This window comes from Corvus moneduloides, chromosome 3, assembly GCF_009650955.1.
Source record: "Corvus moneduloides isolate bCorMon1 chromosome 3, bCorMon1.pri, whole genome shotgun sequence".
Taxonomy (NCBI): domain Eukaryota; kingdom Metazoa; phylum Chordata; class Aves; order Passeriformes; family Corvidae; genus Corvus; species Corvus moneduloides.
In genome coordinates, this window is record NC_045478.1 from 97,927,272 (window position 1) to 97,948,467 (window position 21,196).

At 36.5% G+C, this 21,196-nt stretch overlaps 1 protein-coding gene across 3 annotated transcripts in view; it reads right to left on the reverse strand.

Moving 5' to 3' along the window:
* The window catches only part of UBR2 (ubiquitin protein ligase E3 component n-recognin 2), a 56,289-nt gene that overhangs the window by 24,570 nt on the left and 10,523 nt on the right, over positions 1–21,196 (reverse strand). For 2 of the 3 annotated variants that reach the window (XM_032102876.1, XM_032102879.1), the window contains exons 5-19: positions 19,149–19,276; positions 18,792–18,930; positions 17,031–17,093; positions 15,656–15,776; positions 12,883–12,990; positions 11,255–11,343; positions 10,312–10,410; positions 7,853–8,016; positions 7,665–7,764; positions 7,006–7,134; positions 6,080–6,263; positions 4,977–5,038; positions 4,094–4,204; positions 1,761–1,826; positions 342–464 (exon numbers count right to left, since the gene is read on the reverse strand). In XM_032102876.1, coding sequence (XP_031958767.1) covers positions 342–464; positions 1,761–1,826; positions 4,094–4,204; positions 4,977–5,038; positions 6,080–6,263; positions 7,006–7,134; positions 7,665–7,764; positions 7,853–8,016; positions 10,312–10,410; positions 11,255–11,343; positions 12,883–12,990; positions 15,656–15,776; positions 17,031–17,093; positions 18,792–18,930; positions 19,149–19,276 — 1,686 coding nt within the window. Of the gene's footprint in view, positions 1–341; positions 465–1,760; positions 1,827–4,093; positions 4,205–4,976; positions 5,039–6,079; positions 6,264–7,005; positions 7,135–7,664; positions 7,765–7,852; positions 8,017–10,311; positions 10,411–10,484; positions 10,584–11,254; positions 11,344–12,882; positions 12,991–15,655; positions 15,777–17,030; positions 17,094–18,791; positions 18,931–19,148; positions 19,277–21,196 lie in introns of all 3 variants that reach the window. The other variant, XM_032102877.1, reaches the window with a different exon arrangement.

Consider the following 21,196-nt stretch of genomic DNA (forward strand, 5'->3'; position numbering starts at 1 on the left):
CTGAAGTAAAACAATTTAAAAAGAATTACATTTTTCAATAATCATTTCGTATGCTGAAAATACTTTTTCAGTGATTCAAAACATTGCCTGTTTTCACCCTTAGCAGTCCCAAATTGAGCTATGCTTAAACACAGTCATAAGTGCAAAAATTATGCAACATTTTCTGACATTTACTAGTTTGACAGGTAATTCAACTGCATATTTCAAACTGGCCAAATGAAAGTAAAACAGGATAGGTTTTGCTTTTTAATCAAGAAATAGCTCTGTCTCAATTCAACAGCATCTGATACATTTTGAAAATCAAAACCTGCAATTTTCTATTGCAGTAGTACATAAAATACCTTGTTAGTATTTTCTGTGCTAAATCTTTTGCCATAGTCTGGAGTACTAAATATCTGATAAAGTTCAAAGCGACTCAGCATTATCATCAGGAAGTGATTTGGATCCATCATAGACACACCTGTCTATTAAAGAAAAAAAAAAGATTATAAACAGAAGACAGATTGGGTGTTATCGTAGCATGTTTCTATATTTATATATGATGTTCACTGTATATTCGTTATAAAATTAATTCCTCTCGCAATGCTATGAATGAAGACTTAAATATTAAGTTTACTCTCTTAGGATGCCAAAAACAAAAGTGTAAGCCCATCTGACAAGCAGAATCCTATGCTTTATCAAGAATTTCTAAAGGCCTTTTAAGGGCATCATGTAAAATATTCAGGGTTACTCCTATCTTAAACAGTCTAAATAAATTTCAATGAAAGACTTTTGTTTGGTTGTTTTTATCTGCAAAACTTTGTTCCTCATGGCTTATCTTCTAGCAGGCATAATATTACTTAGCATATACCACTGAAAGTTTTGACAACAAATTCCAATCGTCAAAAGATAGGCTGAAGGTTGTAGAGCAAAGCTTCCAAAACCTTCTTGGAAAGAAAAATAATGAAGTTTCAATGCAGAACAAACACTGACTTTCAGAGATTTCCATTTCTGAAAACTACTGGCTGACGTTTTTTCTGTTTATTAAACAAGGTATCTAAGTTTGCCAATTAAAAATATTTGTTGTTGGTTTACTATTGATAATGGAACCATCTTCAAAACAGAATAAACTTCCAAGAAAGCTATAGGATAGCTGACCAAATGGGCAGCTGAAAACGATCATTAAAAATCAGTGGCAGATCAAGCCTCAGGGAAAAAATGTCCAAAAGCAGAAGTAACTTGTGGCATGTTTTTCCAATTGGGTATTGCTAACTCTAAAAGATTTGAGGGACTCCTGAGAAAATATTTTGCTGTCCCGGTGAACTATGGACCCGAGCTGCAAATTTTAGATTCTATTGCTCTCAATGTAGAAGTATTGTATCTTCGACACAGCTAAATAGACTCACTTGCAAAATCTCTTCTGAAGGGAAAAAAAAATTCCACACGTACACTGAGTACATTACTGAAGACATGGAGACTTGTGCAACTGCCAGTACAGCATAACCCATTAGTTAAAATATTACATTCTTGAAGATGCAGCATATATGCATTGAACAGAAAATTCTGCACTTTTCAAATTATAATTAAAAAACAAGTATTACAACAACAGTTATTTCCTTTACGAATTATTCCATAATTATATAGATAAAGTAAGAAAACTGAAGTCCTTCCACAAAAAAATTTACTTTTGATTCCTTAAAAAGGTTCTGATGAAGATAAAAACAAACATACACGTATCCTGAAAATACTTAGAAAAAATGCAAACCAGCATACGTAGTTACCTGAAGCATTACTATGTCCTTGTCAAACATCTCCCTCCTGCACTTCACATTATGATAGTAATAAATCTGAAAAAAATACCCAAAACACCACAATCATTAACAAAGATAATATTTAATCCAGAATTATTTTACTTCTGTAAAAAATAAGCTTTGCTATACTGTGTTCATAAACAAAAAATGAATCTGTAATTTGAAAAAAATTATACCATTCTATCTGTATGCAAAAAGCTTTTTTATAAAGCACAAGACAGGCATAGTTGCTGGCTGGGTTGTAGCGATGCAATGTCTGGATTGCATAAACTTAGAAGCAAAAATTTTTTTGACCTCTTTAGCTTATGTTTTAATATATTTGTTTAGCAATTAACTGTTTGAAATTCACAGGAGAGAAAGCCCTTGTAGATGGAGAAATGTTTTTTCTTCGCTCCATGAATTGCTCTTTAATCATTTGAGATACAATCTTTCAGGAATTGCCAGTGTCAGCAAAATGTTAATATTGTGACAGAACTATACTTAACCCAAACCATCCTGGGAAGGACTCAACAGGACCGAGCCAGGCAGCAGCAACATCACAACCACTGCATGGCTCTGAAAAGTAGGAAAGTTTGATTCCACCACATCAAGGAAAAATAAATAGGGCTGACAAGTTTCTACCTAGGACAGGGAACACACTTCAGTGTGCTAAAGTCTCCTCTAGACACATACCATTTCCACCAGAATTACATTAAGACAGCTAGGCATGCCTTCCCTTTCTTCCCCACCTTTATAATCCACACATATAGATGCCCACTCCTATTTTCTGGGAAATATCCAAAAGGAGCTGGCTTTCCATAGGCAAAGTAAAAGGAACATGAGCTTTCCATAGCCAAAGTAAAGAAAAAGGACTTGCAGACTGTGGGAGTTATTTTATCTCAACTAAACGAAGCTCTTAACTTCAAGATCCTGACAACCAGGGAAAATTAACACAGAGACTTATTTCACTACCAAAAGCTAGGCTGAAATTCCAGATTTGATGTGTGTCTACAGCACTATGGGCACTGCTATAATTGTACATAACTAGAGCTCTTTTTGCTTTAATGACAAGGACACCACCTTATAAAGATCCTTCAAGAAGTGTCAGAATATAATATATTTGAGCAGCTTCATTCAGTCTCCTAGTAAATATACATGGCAATTATCTAATGGAGATGAGGGCTGATGGGAACTGAAAGGATTTTCTTGCAAATAAATCAAGTTAACACCTCACAGAATTAAACCCTATCCCTGTTGTAATCTTAAGTCTTGCTGAGAAAATCACTTGAGACAATCACCCTGGTGGGTGGTACTGACACCACAGTACCTATTTCATAGCTGTTATGCTTGAAACACTTAATTTATACAAACATTGAGAATGTAAGTTTAGGGATGAAAGAAGCCAGTCTCCAGAAGTATGAGAGCTAAAAGCCAAGAAATGCTTAGTTCTACACTGCTTCTATTACTGCAGGGTCTTTGGATTTTAATTACTTTATAAATATAAATAGCCATAATATCATAATGCTGCATATTTTCACATCTGAGACACTTTTATGTGGAGGTGATGAATGCATTACCACAGATGTGCAGATCTAATTCTGCACTTCCAACTACTGCTGGAAAGTACACAGTAAAAAAGCTAGGAGTCATTAACTGCATTAACAAAAACTTCTTCACACACCAAGCACTAAGTTCAGTGACTACTGTAGCAGTCCTGAAACAAAAAAACAATTTCTGACTTAAAAAAAAAAAAGAAAAAAATCAAAGACCAGTTTAAAAGCAAAAATAGTCAAATGATGTCAGTGCTGATAAAAATGCCTATCTCACATTGCTTTCCATAAGACTGACATAAGTAAAATTTCAAATCAATGCAGAAAAAGAAGGTTTGAGGTTTGAAAGATCAAGAGCTGCCTCCATACTCAGCACTGGTAAAGTCCCACCTCTAGTGCTGTGTCCAGTTGTGGGCCCTTCACTTCAAGAAATACACTGAGGTTCTTCCAGGCAACCAGTGACAGGACAAGAGAACATAGCCTCAGGTTGTGCCAGGGGAGGTTCAGGTTGGACATTGGGAAGAATTTCTTCATGGAAAGGGTTGTTAAAAATAGAAATGGACTGCCCAGGGAGGTGGTGGAGTCACCGTCCCTGGGGGTGTTCAAGGGACATGGCCCTTGGTGCCATGGTCTAGTTGACCAGGTGGTGTTTGGCCAAGGGTTGGACTCAATGATCTCAGAGGTCTTGTTCAACCTAATTGATTCTGTGATTCTGTGAAATTATCCTGAGGGAGTTACCAGAAAAGAGTGATTCTACAGCTACTATGCACTTACCTGATTAACAAGAGAGAAGCCATTCCTTCTCCACATCCCTGCATGCACTTGGGCACATAGGACTAGGCATCGCAGAGGATGTTCTATTAACATAGGTGGGCTAAGCTCACTCTGCAGTAAGAAAATGCAATATTTTTATGTATACAGAGAAAATAAAAGAAAATGGGACTGAAATGAAGGAGGATGGTATTTGTGATCATTAAAATATTTGGGCACTACAAAAGACAAGCAAATCTAACACAAAAGTTAGATGAGCCTATTCACAATCTTTCAAATAGTTGTTAACCACCCTCACATTCTATCTTTGCTCCACACAACTACTGCACAAGGGCTTGAGTTTATTCCTAAAGACAGCAGCTTTCATACTTTAAAACATCAACACCAGCATTTAATAACACTGTAATTATTTCTTTTCTTTTATTCAAAGGTTAAGTACTACTTCTTTCCAAAGACACTGAGATTTCTTCTCCCAGTTAGGTTTTATCCTCTTTTATTTTACTTTTTTTTGACTACCCCTTAAAGAAATAGCATATCAATAAGAACAGGCAAGAAACAGCTGGGGAAGAAAATTAGAACCCAGCCAAAGGAAAAGGAATCAGATCCTGCCTGGGGTTCCTAAAAACAGTTTCTGCTACAAAAAGGAGGTTATGCAACATGAGTCTTAGTTACTTTAGAGAGCAATACTGATTGCCTATGCTCCAGTCATGAATATCTAGATATTAATCTTTTAAGAGGTAATTTTATGTACTGAAGATATTCTCTCTGAGTAGAACTCATAGTACAAAGGTCCTTTGTTTTATTTAATAATACCCTACACTTACATGACCAATTTCACATTCAGCATTAATTATATTTAATGAATATACTACATTTAATTACATACCAGGGGTAGCAGCTCTGGAAACTTATATGCCACTTCAGTTTTACTCAGCAAAACATGCAAGCCTACATAAAGACATGAAAAAAAACCATAGAGAATATTACATCCAATATTTATGTAATTCAAATAGGACAAAAAAGGTCATCTAATTTACTTTCAGACCATTTTCTGGACACAGCTACAGGTCTGCAAATTTATCACCTTGGAGCTACACAGCTATTTCCTGAAGAAACATGTTACAAAGAATACATTTGAAGAGAATAGAAGTTTTCCCATTGTATCTGTATAAACCTTGCAGTACAAGCGCAATTTTTGCCTTTTTTTTCAACTCTTTCATGTCCCCGCTGTGAGAGCCAAGAGTCCTTGGTCTGTCAGGACAAACAATCAACAGCAGATACCTCATCCTTTTTATCAGTCCTTGCGGGGTTTATAAAATACCTCAGGAACTAGAAAAAGGCCCCTCCAAAATACATGAGGGTTTTCTGGTTTGCTTTCTTTTGAAGTTACAAGGACTTTGCTCAAAGACTCAAATATTCAAAGTTACTTGACACTGAGCTGCACGGCACTTTACCTAAGAATTATCTTTTTCACTCCATTACTTGTGAATTTATTTTTATCACATCTTTCTGATTCTGTAAACTAAAATTCACAAGGCTTTTTTCAACACAACTGTTGAACAAGATAGGCACAATATGAAGAGAAAGGCATAGCTCAATTTTCTGGTGACACATCTGTTTGATAAATCTGTTCTCGAACAGAATGTTGATTAGTCTATTCAATATGACAGCTAAACATATTCCAAAAAAGTCAACCACAGTCCATATTTTGTTGCAGTTCTTTTGCATCATTCATGTAGCAAAAGCAGCAGTAGCTGTCTATAATACAAATCCAGAGGCATGGGACAATCTCCACCAGCCTGAATGATAACAAGTTCTCTGGTGCAAGGGAACATCTGGCTTAGAGGCTACCAAGCAGCTATAAAATGGCCAAAATTCATCCTGTTCAGGCCTTAAACAATGCCTGTGTGCGTCTTCATGTACACACAAACACAAATCGCATCTATAGAACATTTTTCATTTCCTGAAGTATTTTTCAGCTGCTCCTACCTGCAAGCAAACGAGAAACTGGAAGATGAATGCTAACTTTTTCCTGAGAAACGCAGTATCTGATGGTCTCAACTGAATGTCCACACATACTGAGGACAATAGGCTGTTCTCCATCAGTAAATCCACTATGACACTGCATCAACACAGTCAGGCATTTCTTGTAAGCTTCAATCAATACTTTTTCCTAAAAGAAAGATTGCAGTTTACAGAGATTATGAAAAAAACCCCACAGCTCTGAAAAATAATACAGACAATTTAAGAAGGACTCTGAAGGGTTTGAGATTTTTACCTTTAACAACAGTCCTGCAAAATTAAGATAAGGAATCCAACAAAAGAGCCAAATTAAGGAGGGCACAAATTGCAAAACTCGTACTGGTATGTCTGATTAGAAAAATACCCACCAGTATGTTGTTTGGGTTTGGGGTTTTTTTGTAACTGACATTATGGTAACTTTCTGAGCAATGACCATGCTAGGCTAGTAAAACCTGCACATTTACTACCAGTAACAAATTAAAGCCAGCCTAAATGTTCAGATATTCCAGGATCACTTATTCTACCAGCATATTTTACCATGCTTAAATTCTCTAATCCTGAAACTTGAAACACCTATGGAGCAGAAACATGATTTATAACCAGGCAGTATTTGGTAGACCCAGGGCCTACTCCTCCATTCCCTCCTCTCTGGAAATGATAACCTGGTAGTGTAGTGACAATCTTCAGATGTGTGACAAAAAAAAGGCTTAACCACATTCTTATGAATTGGTCAGTACAAACCATCCTTGTGCTTAAATACAGAAAATACCTGCATTCGCTCATAGAAGATGTTCTTGGCTTATGGTGAAGTTGTGTTTAGGTCAATTTTTACATGTATTAATATTTGGGTTTCATCCCTCTTCACAAAGAAAAACAATTCAGAAGAAACTTACATCTAATGCACACCAGTCCTGCATCATTGAAATAACAAGTGTTAATTTCATCTGCAGTGTAAATGCTGCTTCCCACTCTGGTTCCATTTCGATGTGCTGTCCTACTTGACGAGTTATTGGATCCATACCCTAGAACAAGAAGAATTATACATTTCAACAATGTATCACAGAAATACACTGACAGCATTAGCAGAAGTGTGAGACAGTAGTCAGCTATCCTTATAAACATATTGTTGCTGCAACAGGTAAAAAGAACCTTGGGGGAATGAAAGGGATGAAACCACAAGTGAAGAGGTCTATTTGTGTGTCACGAACAATTTATTCCTCAATACAAGGAGCAACTCTGCTGACATTTAAAACAAACCAGATTTTGCCCACAGAATTAATTGTGTTGTCTGCCTCTACAAATGCAAAATATGCCCCAAATCACACTTCTCTTTTTGAGCTGCTCTTCCTTTTTATTGTCATCTAGAACAAACTTAATTTTTAAAAAGAGAGGCAAGATGTTATGTTTCAGGAAAACATGACATGGCTCCAAAAGTGATACTGCACTGAAGCTATAAAATGAAGAGTAGATCAAATTTCTTCTATTTTGACACCATGATAGCTAACTTCCTGCTTAAATTTTGCCAAATTTTGTAATTCACAGATTTACATACCTGCATACATTTGAGTAATTCTAAGAAGGCATCAAAACCCTCCAGGAACTTGCATCTCAAGTCATCTGACCACTCTGTTGGCTTACTTATCAACACATACCTGGGTAGATTAGGAAGATGGAAGTGTTCATTTTAGATTTTTTTTTTTAAAGTCCTCAATTTTTCAAATCAGCACATAGTATACTTACTTGAGATCCAAAATAAGGCTCTGGACACGTCTGAATTTGAAAGCCTGCAGAGCAGTGTAACGTTCAAACTGAAACCTGCCTTGGATGTCACGGTGCCTTAAGTGGTCCATGAAAGTTTTGATGATAGTGGTCATGAGATTCTCTTCTGTTATTAGCATTCGAGCCTATGCCAAAGTACATTGAAATTTGCTGTAGTTAACAGACACAGCTAACAAGATTTTCACACTGCACCATGAAGTTTATAAAACACTTTTTTTTTTTTAATCCAAAGTAATTACATCAACAATTAGCACAGAACACGGAAAAGCACTCTTTTCACAGAATCACAGAAGACAAAAAAAAGGAATCTAGTCAAAAATTATCATAAGCCAGATTTCTTTTTTCAGATTCTTTCTGTACAGAAGTCTGTCTATGGTAAGGCTCCTGCTAACCCATATAATTATGGCACAAGACATCTTATTATGTGTCTTATAATTAACTTGTACCTCCCTTTAAGTATGTGTTATCTCAGATAGTTTAAGTACAAGCCCTTTAGGGGAGTGACAGCTCTTCTGTTTTCTGTTTACAAACTATCAAGAGCTGCGGTGAGCAGAGCCTCTTCTGAACTGGTAAGGAAGTGCATGTGCAATTTCCACATGGAAATTTCATGAAATTACCTGTAATTTCCCTCAAGGTCTCCTGCATGTATCTATGTGTTGTATGAAACAAATCAGCAAAGTCTGAGAAAGATTGTCTTCCACACCCAGCCTTACCTAACCCAACTTCACAACAGAGGAGGGGGCACTAAGTAATTACTGCCAGCTCCTACTCATGAACACTTCCACAACTCCCCCAATCTGCTGGTTCTGCAGGTTAAATGGGATGAACCTTGCAGTTCTTGGATCCGGCTGGTAGACTCAACAAGACTGGCCACTCTGATCTACCACAATGACATTGTGGCTCTTGACTAGAGCTTCCAGGTTTTACAGCTGCTAATGATAATCCAAAACAGTTTCTAAAATGCTATTGCAGTGGGGGAAAAGAATCTAATGATTAACATTTTTCCCCCCCAAAAAATCATCACCAACAGAACTGCCCATCCACCCTCAAACGAAAAAACCTCAGTTCCTTGAGAGCTCCAACTCTTACATTACTAAGATCAGTTTGAAAATGTTACTGGAGGATGGTAGGGTGGTTTACATTCTTTAACTTACTCGTTTAGTTAAGAATGAGTGACTATAAATCTATTAAAAATAATACTTAGTTCATATGATAGGAGCTTATCATAACTACTTTCATGTCGTCAGTCTATTCTATCCTTCCGCAAAACTGTCAAAATACATTTGCTTTGGTTCTTTCCAATGCTTTCAAAATAGAACACACATAAAAGAGGCACTGCAATTATTCTGCCCTGGTAAATGTTTGAAATTACTTTTTTTGTAAGTATGTGTTGATACACGTATTATACCACCCCATCTGCCAAAGGGAAAAATATCATAACCATCTGAATAATATTAGTTGTTTAAGTCTAACTGTAAGTCTGAATATTGGCAACATTCTTATTGAAAGCATCAAAATTAAAAGAAGCAACACAATATTGTCCTGAACCATGGGAACAACATCATGAGTTCCTGTTGAATTTCCATGAACATCCATCCCTAGGAAAATGAAGAAGTTTGCTCAGTATTGTGATTGCCATGCTACTATTGAATTTTAGAGCTCAATTAAGCTTATTAAATTTGGGAGGATTCAGAAGCATTCATTTTTTAAACAATTCTGGGTACAAAAACCAGACTTTTATTCCAGTACAGGTCCAAATTTTAATTTGTCTAGTTCATAATACGATCAAAGACAGATTTAAATGGAGACTGGAACAAAAAAAAAAAGTTTCCCAAACAAGCTGGTGAAAGATCAGCAGATTTAGTGAGCTATGAGAAGTCACAGTGCTTGTAAGCACTGAAACAAAAATTAACTGGAAAACTGAGAGAAGGCATTGTCTTGAGACTCAAAGTACCAAAGGAAGTAGGGAGTATCATGAGACAATTCTTGCTTGCACTTGTGTTGACTGGAAAATGAACATGAAGCAGATCACTTATAAACTGCACCAGAATGGCACTCTGAAACCATGATATGCAAACCATAATACAGATTTTTACAAACAGTAACTGCGGCTCAGTATGATGAGGAATTTAAATGTTATGTGTGTGTATATCTCTAAATAAATTTGAAAGCACCTTTCTTAAAAAGGTAAAAGAAAAATGTAAAAAGAAAAACCAGAAACACCCAGCCCACTCTGGGAAGCCAGACTGAAACTTCCCGATGTTGAATGCTTTAACTTCTAAACCCACAGCAATGTATGCAAACAGTCTGACTGTTCTGCATTTGCATAGTAATGTTAAAGAAATCTGCAGCCTTGATTTATGAACCTTGAAAGGCTTTTAACAAATAAAGATTTCCTTTTTTGGTCTTTTAGTACTTACAAGAGAAGGCACTGTGAATATCTGTATCGAGAGGTCAGCAATTGAGAACTCTCTGTCGTGGTCATCTTTCATAAAATCACTCTGCAATCGCTCATAGTTCTATTAAGAAGGAGGCAAAAAAAGGCAAGGAGTGCCAACTATCAGTTTTTAAAAGAAAGACAGGCACTACTCACCAGAGTAGGTACAGTGAAGAGTTGGACAGACAGAGCAGCCACCGATACTGCCCGTTCGTGATCATCCTCCATATAATCTCTCTGCAACTGCCGGTAATTCTAAACAACAAGGGGAAATTCACCTCTAATCCACACTGACCTGATTTTTTAACTTAAATGTCTGCTCTGGGAAACTTTAATGCCATGAAAAAGGGAAGAGTAGCTCTAATGGATTATTATATGGATATTTTATACAAAGAACATGACAACTTAATCTGCTCACATGTGAGATCTACTCACCCTCATTTTCACAATAAAGGCTAGTATTTTATTTTCTACTTGAGAAAGTTATTTGTCTGCAGCAGTGAGCAGAATTCTGCAGTGCTGATTTAAAGTACTTCAAATACAAGTTACTGCAGAAATACTAATCAGCATAACTGAATTTCAGCACTGTTTCTGAGCAGTGCTGTAACAGCTTACACCTCAACAATGAGCAGCGATTAGCTCTTAAGAAGTGATAGCCTACATAGCTGATGGTGAAGACAAAAACATCTGAACTGCGTTAGTTCTGGGGCATCTGAAAGGCCATTCCCTTCCCAGGAGATGAGATGCCATTATAACTAATATACTGAAGAGCAAAACAAGATTTTCAGCATTTCATTTCAAGTTTTCACTTCCATAAAAAGGAAAAAACATTGAGTAACAGTTCATTTAAATCACTGTATGCTAACTAGACTCTCTTCACTAGACAGTTTTAGCATTTAATGGCTCTTTTTAAGAAAGATACTTACTCTCGCAAAGCGGATAGCAAAAAGTTTCTTGTACTTCAAATCCATAAGTAGACTGCTCATGAATAACTGGTGATACACATTTCTAGCTCCTGTCAAGAAAAATGAATGAAATACTGCATGTCACTATTTTCTATCAACATATTATGGAAACATTTAGAAGGGTAAACTTCTACAGAATGAGGTAAATATGCATTTCAGAGTAGAAGCCGCTTTGATTAAGTCTGTCAGGTGGCAGCAAAGGATGAAGAAGAATACATAAACCAAAATTCTTCAAGAGGCATTATTACTCCTGTATAAGATAATACTGTTGAATGGGAATGTATATCACCAAATATAAGGGAAGTCAGCAAAACAAGAACAGAACTCTGTTCGTCCTCAGGATAAACAGGGGATTTAGATAGCCCAGGGAAAAGAAGAGAACACTATTATGAGAACACCATTATGAGAATTCTTGGGAACTGCAACAAATTTTCCTAGTTATGAACATCTCCATAAATAATCAGCTTAGCTATCTCTGAATTTCTAGTCTGTCTGGACAACATCCCAGAAAGTATTATGAATACAAATGATATTCATCTCTATGTAGCTTGGAAACAAATGCACATATGCATCATTTCTTTCTGTGGGTCACTTTTAAGTCAAAAGCCATGACACTATTTCCTTACCGGAGAGGAACTATGGAATACAAGAAAAAGTAGAGAAATATTGCTGCTGAAATAGAAATGCAGAAGTTACTCCTTGCTTACATGAAAGACATTATCCTAACAAAACCTGTATTAAAAATGTTGTAATGCTCCACAAAAGCAGTACCTTTCAGATTACAAAATTTGCAGTGCTAAGACTCCATTCTCAAGATAAAGGTATTAGATAAACAAAACCTAAAATAATCATTGTCTCCATACTACATCCACTTTCCACCTTACTTCTTACTTATTTTACTGGTACTCCAAGAAGTTCCCCAGACAGACATAGTGCATCATTCCCTACCTGTCCTTTGTGCATCTCTTTCTTACACCTGGCCTTACACATCCTTTCAGGATATCAAATCAGACATGGAATCAATGAGGGAATAGAAATTAACTACCTCCCTTTCCTCAAAATTACAGCTTTTCTAGCTAATTCCATTACATCAAACAGCCTTTCAAAGTTTCAAGAGCGCTAAAACAACAGAACAGGGTTTTCACTGAATGTTCTCAGAGCACTGAAGAATACCTCATGAACACAAACATAAGTCAAAGCAGAAAGACTCTGCCTTATCCCTTACAAATAGTCTTTTTGGTAGGTATTAAATGGATGCTGAGATCCGATAAAGCAGACAAACCCCCAATTTTTCTATTGTTTACTCAATTCCCCTTAACTATCACAGTCATTTGCATACTCAAGTCAGTCTTAATTTCAAACCACTTAGAAAAATTAGACCTAAAACCAATCCCGTCTCCAAACAGTCTCTGTATGTTCTTGTCTTAAATGTACTTGGGAGTGTATCATGAAGTGAGAGATTATAACAAATTAGGCAAAATTATCCGTAATACACCACAGTAAAAATGATCAAACATTAGCAGATACAGTAGAAGGAAAATTTAAGCATAGCTTTCTTTAGCATTTTCCAGAACTTTGAGAAAACTCACCTTTCCACAGTTTAGAATCATAAAGCATCAGCTTATCTACAAGGGAAGAATTTTCACCATCTGGCCCTTCTTGCAAACCAACCTGACACAGTATTCGGCGAAGGCCATCTTAATGAAGAGAAATGGTGCAAGTTACTTACAGCTCAAACAAAATATGTTATTTTGACATATTGAAATTTTCATACAGCACAGAAGCCTCCACACTGCCCTCTTTTCCATGACAACTGAATAACAGCAGTTGTATTTTGCTGATACAAACACAAATATTTCATACCTTGCAAGTTTCACACTAGCCTTATGGAACACTAGGAACACAGTGAAAATTGCCAAACACAATGATTTGGTTTAAAGTTATCAAATAAAAATGTTGTTTAAAAATTCCCTAAAAATGCTGCTGATTTATTAAAATAAGAAAGTTATGCAGCAGACTAATTTTCTAGGTTTTCTTTCTCCTATTTAGAGTCCTATCAAAAGGAAAATATAATTCATATGACATGACGTATATATTCATGTAGGAGCTTTTTGTTTTCACTTAGGAGCTGCTATCATTTTAAGGCTTCTCTGCATATTTTTTCTAATGGAAAGAAGCAATGATTGCAATTATAAGACCATGCTTGCAGACAAGCCTGCATCTGCAATAGAGCACAACCCAGACATGCTCCTATTAAGAATGTTCGACCTGGCTTTGCACTAGAGGTAATGCATATTCCTGGAGAACTATGTGACTTACAGAGTCCTTATTTCCACACCCTGCTTGGCATCACAGCTCCTCAGGCAGAGTGGGCAGTGGCTTAGTGCCGTGCACGCCATACCGTGTACTGCATGTAACATAGCTGCACGTGGTGCAGTAACATGCTGCATGTGGTTACCCTCTGTATGTCTGGTTAACATACACTCTGAGAACCCCTACAGCAGCTTGGGGTTATTCCTTTTTTGCCTTGCAGAGTTCAATTCCAACGACTGTTATGAAGGATAACAAATTAATGGCAACCACTGCATTGTTCAGCAATTGTCAAACAGACACTTATTCCTGAAGAAGTTACATTAGCTAGGAAGGACATAGTGGTCAAACTTCTGATGAAGTTCCACAGCGAGGTTTTTTCTTTTTTAATGACAAGCATTAATGACAAGTCATTCCTTTCACAGCAATCATCCAGCCTAACATCTAACCTAACTCTGGCACAGCAGAAGATCCCTCTACCTGTCACTCAGCCTTTGTTCAGGGACATTTCAGTGTAACCACCGAAGCAGCGCACCTGTATTACCCCATGTTACAGATGAAGGGTAACAGACTGCTGAAAAGATTGAGCAGTTTAGTTGTTTGGGTGTGTTTGTTAAAAAGCTAAGGGAAACCAACTCTTTCAGAAGTGCATTTCACAAAACCAGACTCCAGAGTAGGAGACTGCATCCCAAGACATGGAAGGCAGCTCAAGTAAACGAGCACACTGGTCACAGACAAAGTGCATGTGTGCTGTTTACAGTCAAACATGCTTTTTGCCCTTCTGAATCATAAAGAACTCAGCATTTAATGAGCCAAACTCTTCAGAACTTCAGAAACACTACACACACAACTCAGACAAAATTCAGCGCTTTCTTCTGTAATTTGAGACACCCTTAACATATTCAAGTTACTTTTTAAAACTGTCATTTAATGCTGAAAATTAATGACTGTGGCACCTGGCACAAATGATATGGCACAAGACTGGGCTTCAAATGAGAATGACAATGCCTGCCTATATGTTTCACTGAAAGGAAAATTTACCACAGAAGGAAACTCTCCTCATAACTCCTTTCTATTAATACCTACTGTTTACCAGCAACACTGGCAAATAGTTGAACAAACTGCTACCATAACTTTTGTTGAAAACTTTGATTTACTTATCTTTAAAACTTAAACTACTTATGTTTCAAAAACAAGAAGATGTTATAAAGACCTGGTGCCTGAAGTCTTGGCTAGTTTTCCAGCTATCAGTCTAATAAAACATACAGTCCCTGAAGGAAGGTTGCATCTATGCAGAACATAGGTGCAATATGACAGCTGAGTGTGCTTTGTTAATACTTCTTGCTAATATTTCCAGATAAATAAAATACAAATTGCAAGGGGGTCTGTATCTACATTTCTCTGTATCAGCAGTTTGTCACTTTTCCTTTTATTTCCCATCATATCCTACATCTTCACAATCTCATGATTTACCAGGACAAAGAGGGAGCCAAGTCAAAACAAAAACAGAGCATTCCCATAAAATCTGATACTGTGCATCTTGATTCCTTTGAAGAAACCTCTTTCAAAAAATCTGATTAAGACTTTGTCAGCTTCTGTACTTACCAAAACCTTCCACAATTCCTTGCATTTTCTCTGTTCTACTTAGCAAAAAATCTGAAGCAATCACTTTCATCATCATTCATCAAATTACTTCTGAATAATTTTGTTTTATCTAATCAGACAGGTTATTTTCAGCTTACTGCATACATTTAAAAAGAACTAGGGACTCAAAAAATAGCTTTTTGGCATACTGCATTTGACAGTGAGTCTCAGCTTCTGTTCAACAGCAACTAAACAGAAAAGACTATGTAAGACTGGTAGCACTTCCACATGCAAGTTAGAATTCAGAACAGCACTCCAGTAAGAGAAAATAGAATGAAGTCTGACAAGTTATTAATAGCTTTGCCTTATACATTACGTATCTGAAATAAGTAGACAAAATTGCTTCACAAAATCAGCTCCTCTCACAAATATTCTCTAACTTATCTCAAAAAGGTCAATTTTGCCCACCTGAATATCCAATAACACTGCCAAGCCAAGTTAGGAGCTTCAGACCAAAGCTCTGATGGGCAACAATAGATGAATGCATAACTTGTACTTTCAGTGGCTTTGTCTGACGACTGGTATTTCTCTTAAAAAGAAAAGGAAAAAGGAGGCAATGCATATTTAAGTGAGGACTGGCATCTACTTCTATACAGAAATGCAGCATTTCTATGATCAAATTTGGTAATTTATAATATTAATAACTATTCTAATTACTATCACCTACATAGCAAACCCAAAAAAGTCTGAACTTTGTTTATCCTATTAATATTCTAAGGACTTTATTATGCAGTATCAACATATTTACGTCAATCCATTTTCCACTCTTGCCCTGTTATCAATGCTTACACTGATCTGCAGCATTTTACTGATAACCAATCAACCCAAGACAGCCATGCATGTTTGTCCCTCTTGACATGCAGGTCACACAGCAGCCCCTCATGGAAACTGACTGTCCACAGACTATTTTCAAAAATACAAATTAAATACACAAAGTTAAAACAAGGAAGAATTTACCCTCATCTACGTGTTAGAAAGCATAATAATTAAATGTTACATATAAAAGCCATTTGTTCTTTGCATGCATGGGCAGCAAGTTAAAAATATTGCACAGCATTATCTTTAAAAATATGCCAATGTTTTCAAAATACCATGAATAGTTAAAAACCAGTAACTCTAGTTGCAGTTTGTTTTTCAATGGTTGCAGTATCATACATAAACAATTTATTTTATGTGATTAAGTACTGCACTGCAGCAGTTAAAGAAAAATTAAACAGAAAACATTATTCTCATGTTTTTACATGGAAGAATCTTGCAATATATAGATATTAATATATATACATAGATGCAAAATGAAACTATTTGCAGTTTCACACTTGGATTCAATCAGTAATAATCTCCATAACTGTTGTTGTGAAAGACATAAGCAACTTCATACTATGGGAAAAAAACTATAATAATTTAACTTCACTGATCTGAACTGCCATGTAATTCTAAAAGATTACATTTAAAGTTCCCAGACACATCTGTTTTATGAAGGAAAAAATTGTCTACAAACTTCTTTTTAGAATATTATTTTGGGTGTCAGGTAGGTGTTCCAGTTTGGCCAAATTTAGAAATATAGTAAGAAAAAACCCAACAAAAGACCAACAACAACAAAAACCCCATAAACCAATATTTTGATACCTCTACTGTGCATATTGTAAATAGTATCACCAACACTTTGTATCATTAAAATATAGTGAGTCATTATGATCACAGTACGACAAACTGTGTAGCAAAGCCTCTTTTTGCTTAAGATGAGGCAAGTAAGCAGATAATACCCCTTACCACCACTACTTACCACTATTACTGATTTTGCCTGCTCACAGTACTGGAAGTCTCCGTATCGAACGGACCTACGGCCCTGTAAATTCAGAAAGATGTAACATTACCACCAGCTCCTAAACAAGAAGTCCTGATTCTGTGTTTTACATTAGTATAAAAAACACAGTAAAAGCTTCAGATGCATGCTAACTACTCTGCCTTTCATGCTGTTTTCACTATTTAAAGTACTGTGTATAGTTACATACTGGGATTTCCCAAATGCACCGTGTACTTTTTAAAAGAAGATAAAATTGCATCATATATTTAGTTACCTGTTACATTAAATTTTCTGTGTATAACATTGTTCTTAAGATGTAACTACACTGCTTTTATTAAAATACTGAAAACATTACTACAAAGGCATTAATCATTAGTTTTGATATAACTTGAAGATATTTCAGATATTTCAGTGCCTTTTAAAAAGCAGATATTAAAGTTAATTGGTCTTTTAAACATACAGTTGAAGCACTTGTTTTATTCCAAAAGGAAGGTTTTCAGTCTTTCTGTACTGTTAATCCATACATCAAAATAGATAGTTGATTGAATTTATAGTATAATACAGACAGGAAAACTCACTGTTAATTTAGAACTGATGCCAAATCACTGCTTCAGGCATAACATTTTTTTCATGTACACGCTCATGTATATATGCATTCATGGATGTATTTAAAAATAGAAGGATCAACAGTAGGGAAACATCTGAGTGTATCCTACAGTACACACCATGTGCTCATGTCACCTCATATTCAGGGATCAGAAGTGAATCTTTTGGTTACTGGCATCACAAAAAATAGAGCAGTGATAATGCAAAACCAAAATGTAGTTCAGTGTTAAGTAATATGAAGTGGTTATATTTCCTGCTCCACTGACCACCTTGAAGTACTTTAACCACCCAAAATGACATTCCCACTGCCATTTTGGAAGAGATTTCCTTCCCACACCACCCCCCCCCAAAAAAGGCATGAGCCAATAAACCAAGTAAAAAAGACACTCATTTTTCATGTCAACTGCTTACAGGTTCATTGCAAAGATAACAAGGTGCAGTTGCCCAATGAAGTGTCACTTTCTTCAAAAAAATGCACAGGAGCCACAATACAAACACAGCTGACAGAGTGCTTCTGAAACTGAAATACTAGTTACAATTACATTCAGCATATGGTGATTCTGAGCTCACTGCTCTTCCAAAAAACTGTGTGAAATGCTTTTACCTCTTCCTGCCATTATAATCTGACACTTATGAAAAAGAAAATTAATTAAATTTTTAAGAAAAACACAAACCATGAATAGTTCCATGAGCACCAAAACAAAAGCAGTCAGTTATGGATTTTATCCCTCACACTTTACTGGTGTTACTCTGAGAAGCATTTCCTATGTTTGGAGCACATTTAGGTGCTCTTTCAATGCCAGCTCCCTGGTTCAGTAAGGGAAGGGCCAAAGCTACTGCCTGTCCTAGACAGAGGAGTAAGAAACTCCTTGGTATTTACACTTACAAGACTTACTGGAATACATTTACATTGAAACATATATTCAGTATCAGGTCTGGTTTGGACTAGCCAAATTGTATTTAGGCACTAGGACATTTAGTATCTAGTATTAAGACATTCTAGGGTGGTGTGACACACAGGACTCACAGACTCACATTAACCACATGCTTTGGGAAAACAGACTAAAGTAAGTATAGTCATAAAACAAACATTAGGTCAAGGTAATTAAAAGTTCTAACAATTCATTCACTTACATCTCTATCTACTGTTGTTGCAAAACCAATGGCTTCCTTCTGTGTGCAGTTGACAGCCTTCTGAAGAGTATAAATAACTTGCTCATAGGTATGGACTTCATCATTAAACAGCATGCAGTAGTAAGTGTCACTCTTCTCACTTCAAAGCAAGGATTGAATTTATGTCATTCGAAGCAATGTTAAAAGCAAAAGCAAAGTAAAAAATATGAGAAATACAAGTCTATTGCAATTATTGTATACAAAAATATTTCTGACAATTTTAGGAAAGGAAGAAAAGATTCTTAAAATCAGAACTTGCATTTTCAACTGCAAACATATGTAAGCCTTTAAAAGGCAGAAGACAAATATTATACTTACATCATTTCTAGTCCAGGCAATTCATTTTCCTTTTCCCATGTTAATATATCTACTGCGTATTTAAATGTGATGGCAAAAATATTATAAGCTCTTGCTACCATATCTTCTGGTAAGTGCACAAGAGGATCCTGGGAAGTAAGTATAAATAGCAAATGAGAAATTAAATGACATTCAAAACAACCTGTCAAATTTGCACCTCTCCTTATCAAAGATGATGTAAGCATCTTTAATGAGGTCTTTCTTTAAATGACTTTTCAGTTGAAAGGAACAGTCAATAATCATCCTGTTTTCTTCTTCCAGTTCTACACTGACAGTCACCAAAGCTCTAATCTAACATACAGTACCTGAATGTTAACTTGCCTCTGATCACCCATTTACATTTTCACACATTCTTCCATTCTCACTCCCCTTGTTCTCACTCCTGCACACCTTTTAAGATAGATCTTTGAAAGAACTTTTAACCTCTGCTGTATTAAAATCTGCTTCTTCTGCTATGCCTTCAAAACCATAACTTCAAATCCCTGTATCTTTTGTTCCACTTATCAATATTAGTAAACTGCAGAATACAAATGACCATGCATCTCTTGTCCTGTTTTATATGCAGCATGCATTAAAAGGCATAAGTCTTATCTATCCAAGCTTATACAACATGCAGCACACTGGCATCATGATTTATGATGCACGTCTCTCCTATGCTGTGCTATATAAATAATTAACTGCTGAAATGTAAATAGGTGTTTCATAATGATCTGTCCACATCTCAGTCTTGCTCACAGAGAGCTGCTGCCCTTTTGTCTGTGGACCATGCACCCATTTGTGCCCATTCTGTGCTCTCTGTTTGACAACTGCAACAGCCCCTACAAACTATTCCTGCTCTCTGTGCCAGAGCAGAATGGAGGCTGCTGCAGTGTGGGAATGGGAATGAGGAGGGGGAGGAAGAGGAGAGCTGCCTCAGTCTGCCAAGTTGAATGGACTACTTTTTGGAGCGGCAAATGAGAACCACTGGCACCTCTGAATAAGATACTGCAGGTACCACTGCCATTTCTCTCCAGTCCATTTCAAGGATTGTGAATAGAAAACATTATAAACCTCTTTTCTTAAGGAAGCTGTCTTTTATTATATCAAAATTTTGAGAACAATTAGTTCCTCTTCTACAAACCTGGAAAGGGAACACTGCATGGCCTGCAGGTCACCTGGACATACACTATACACTGGGTCACTGACTCGATTCATCATTTGATATTCTGAAGTATGTGTAATGGTTAGCCAATTAAAATATTTAACAGTGGCCCAATTTCTAGTTTAGGATTACCTAACACTAAATTTTGTGTTTCACTACAGCTTAGGTTGTATAAAAATGGCCACAACAATCTTTTCTCAACTTAACTCTCCATCATCTACAGGAGGCTTTTGACAGTCAGCAATTCACCTGTATTAGTAAAGTTTATCCCTTACACCCCACAACTCTTTGGAAGCTTTACAAGAGCGGTAACAACTGCATTTCTCTTTTTATTTTTCCTTTCATTTAAAAGTTACCCAGGGTACGGAGAACTATCAGCCACCAAAAGCAAAGGCAAACCATAAGCAGTAGCTCTCCCTCCATTCCCAGCACTTTCAACAAAGACACATACCTGGGCAAGGCAGAAAACAGGCTCCAATAATGCTCAACAAATCATCCTTAATCTGCCTTGAACGCAACACTGCATAAGAGACCTCAATCTCCATGGTTTATGGGGAATAAACACAAAGCCTGCCCAGAACCTTGATTTCTCTGTCAGGCACACTCGCTGTGTGAGTGTCTTTGGGCACAGAAGTAGCAGGCCACTCAAGATTTCACAACAAGAGTTTCCTAAGGCTGCTGACTAATGTAAACTGGCATGTAGACCAAGTGGTGAGTCCAGCAGCACTGCCAGAGTCTTTGGGCTGAGAGAGTGAGAACAGATTTTAGAAGGACCATTGTCACTGAAAATACCATTACAGTTGCTTCACTTAAAACCGTCAGATCAGCAAAATTACTACAAAAGCTCTCCTTATATTTTCCCTTTTAA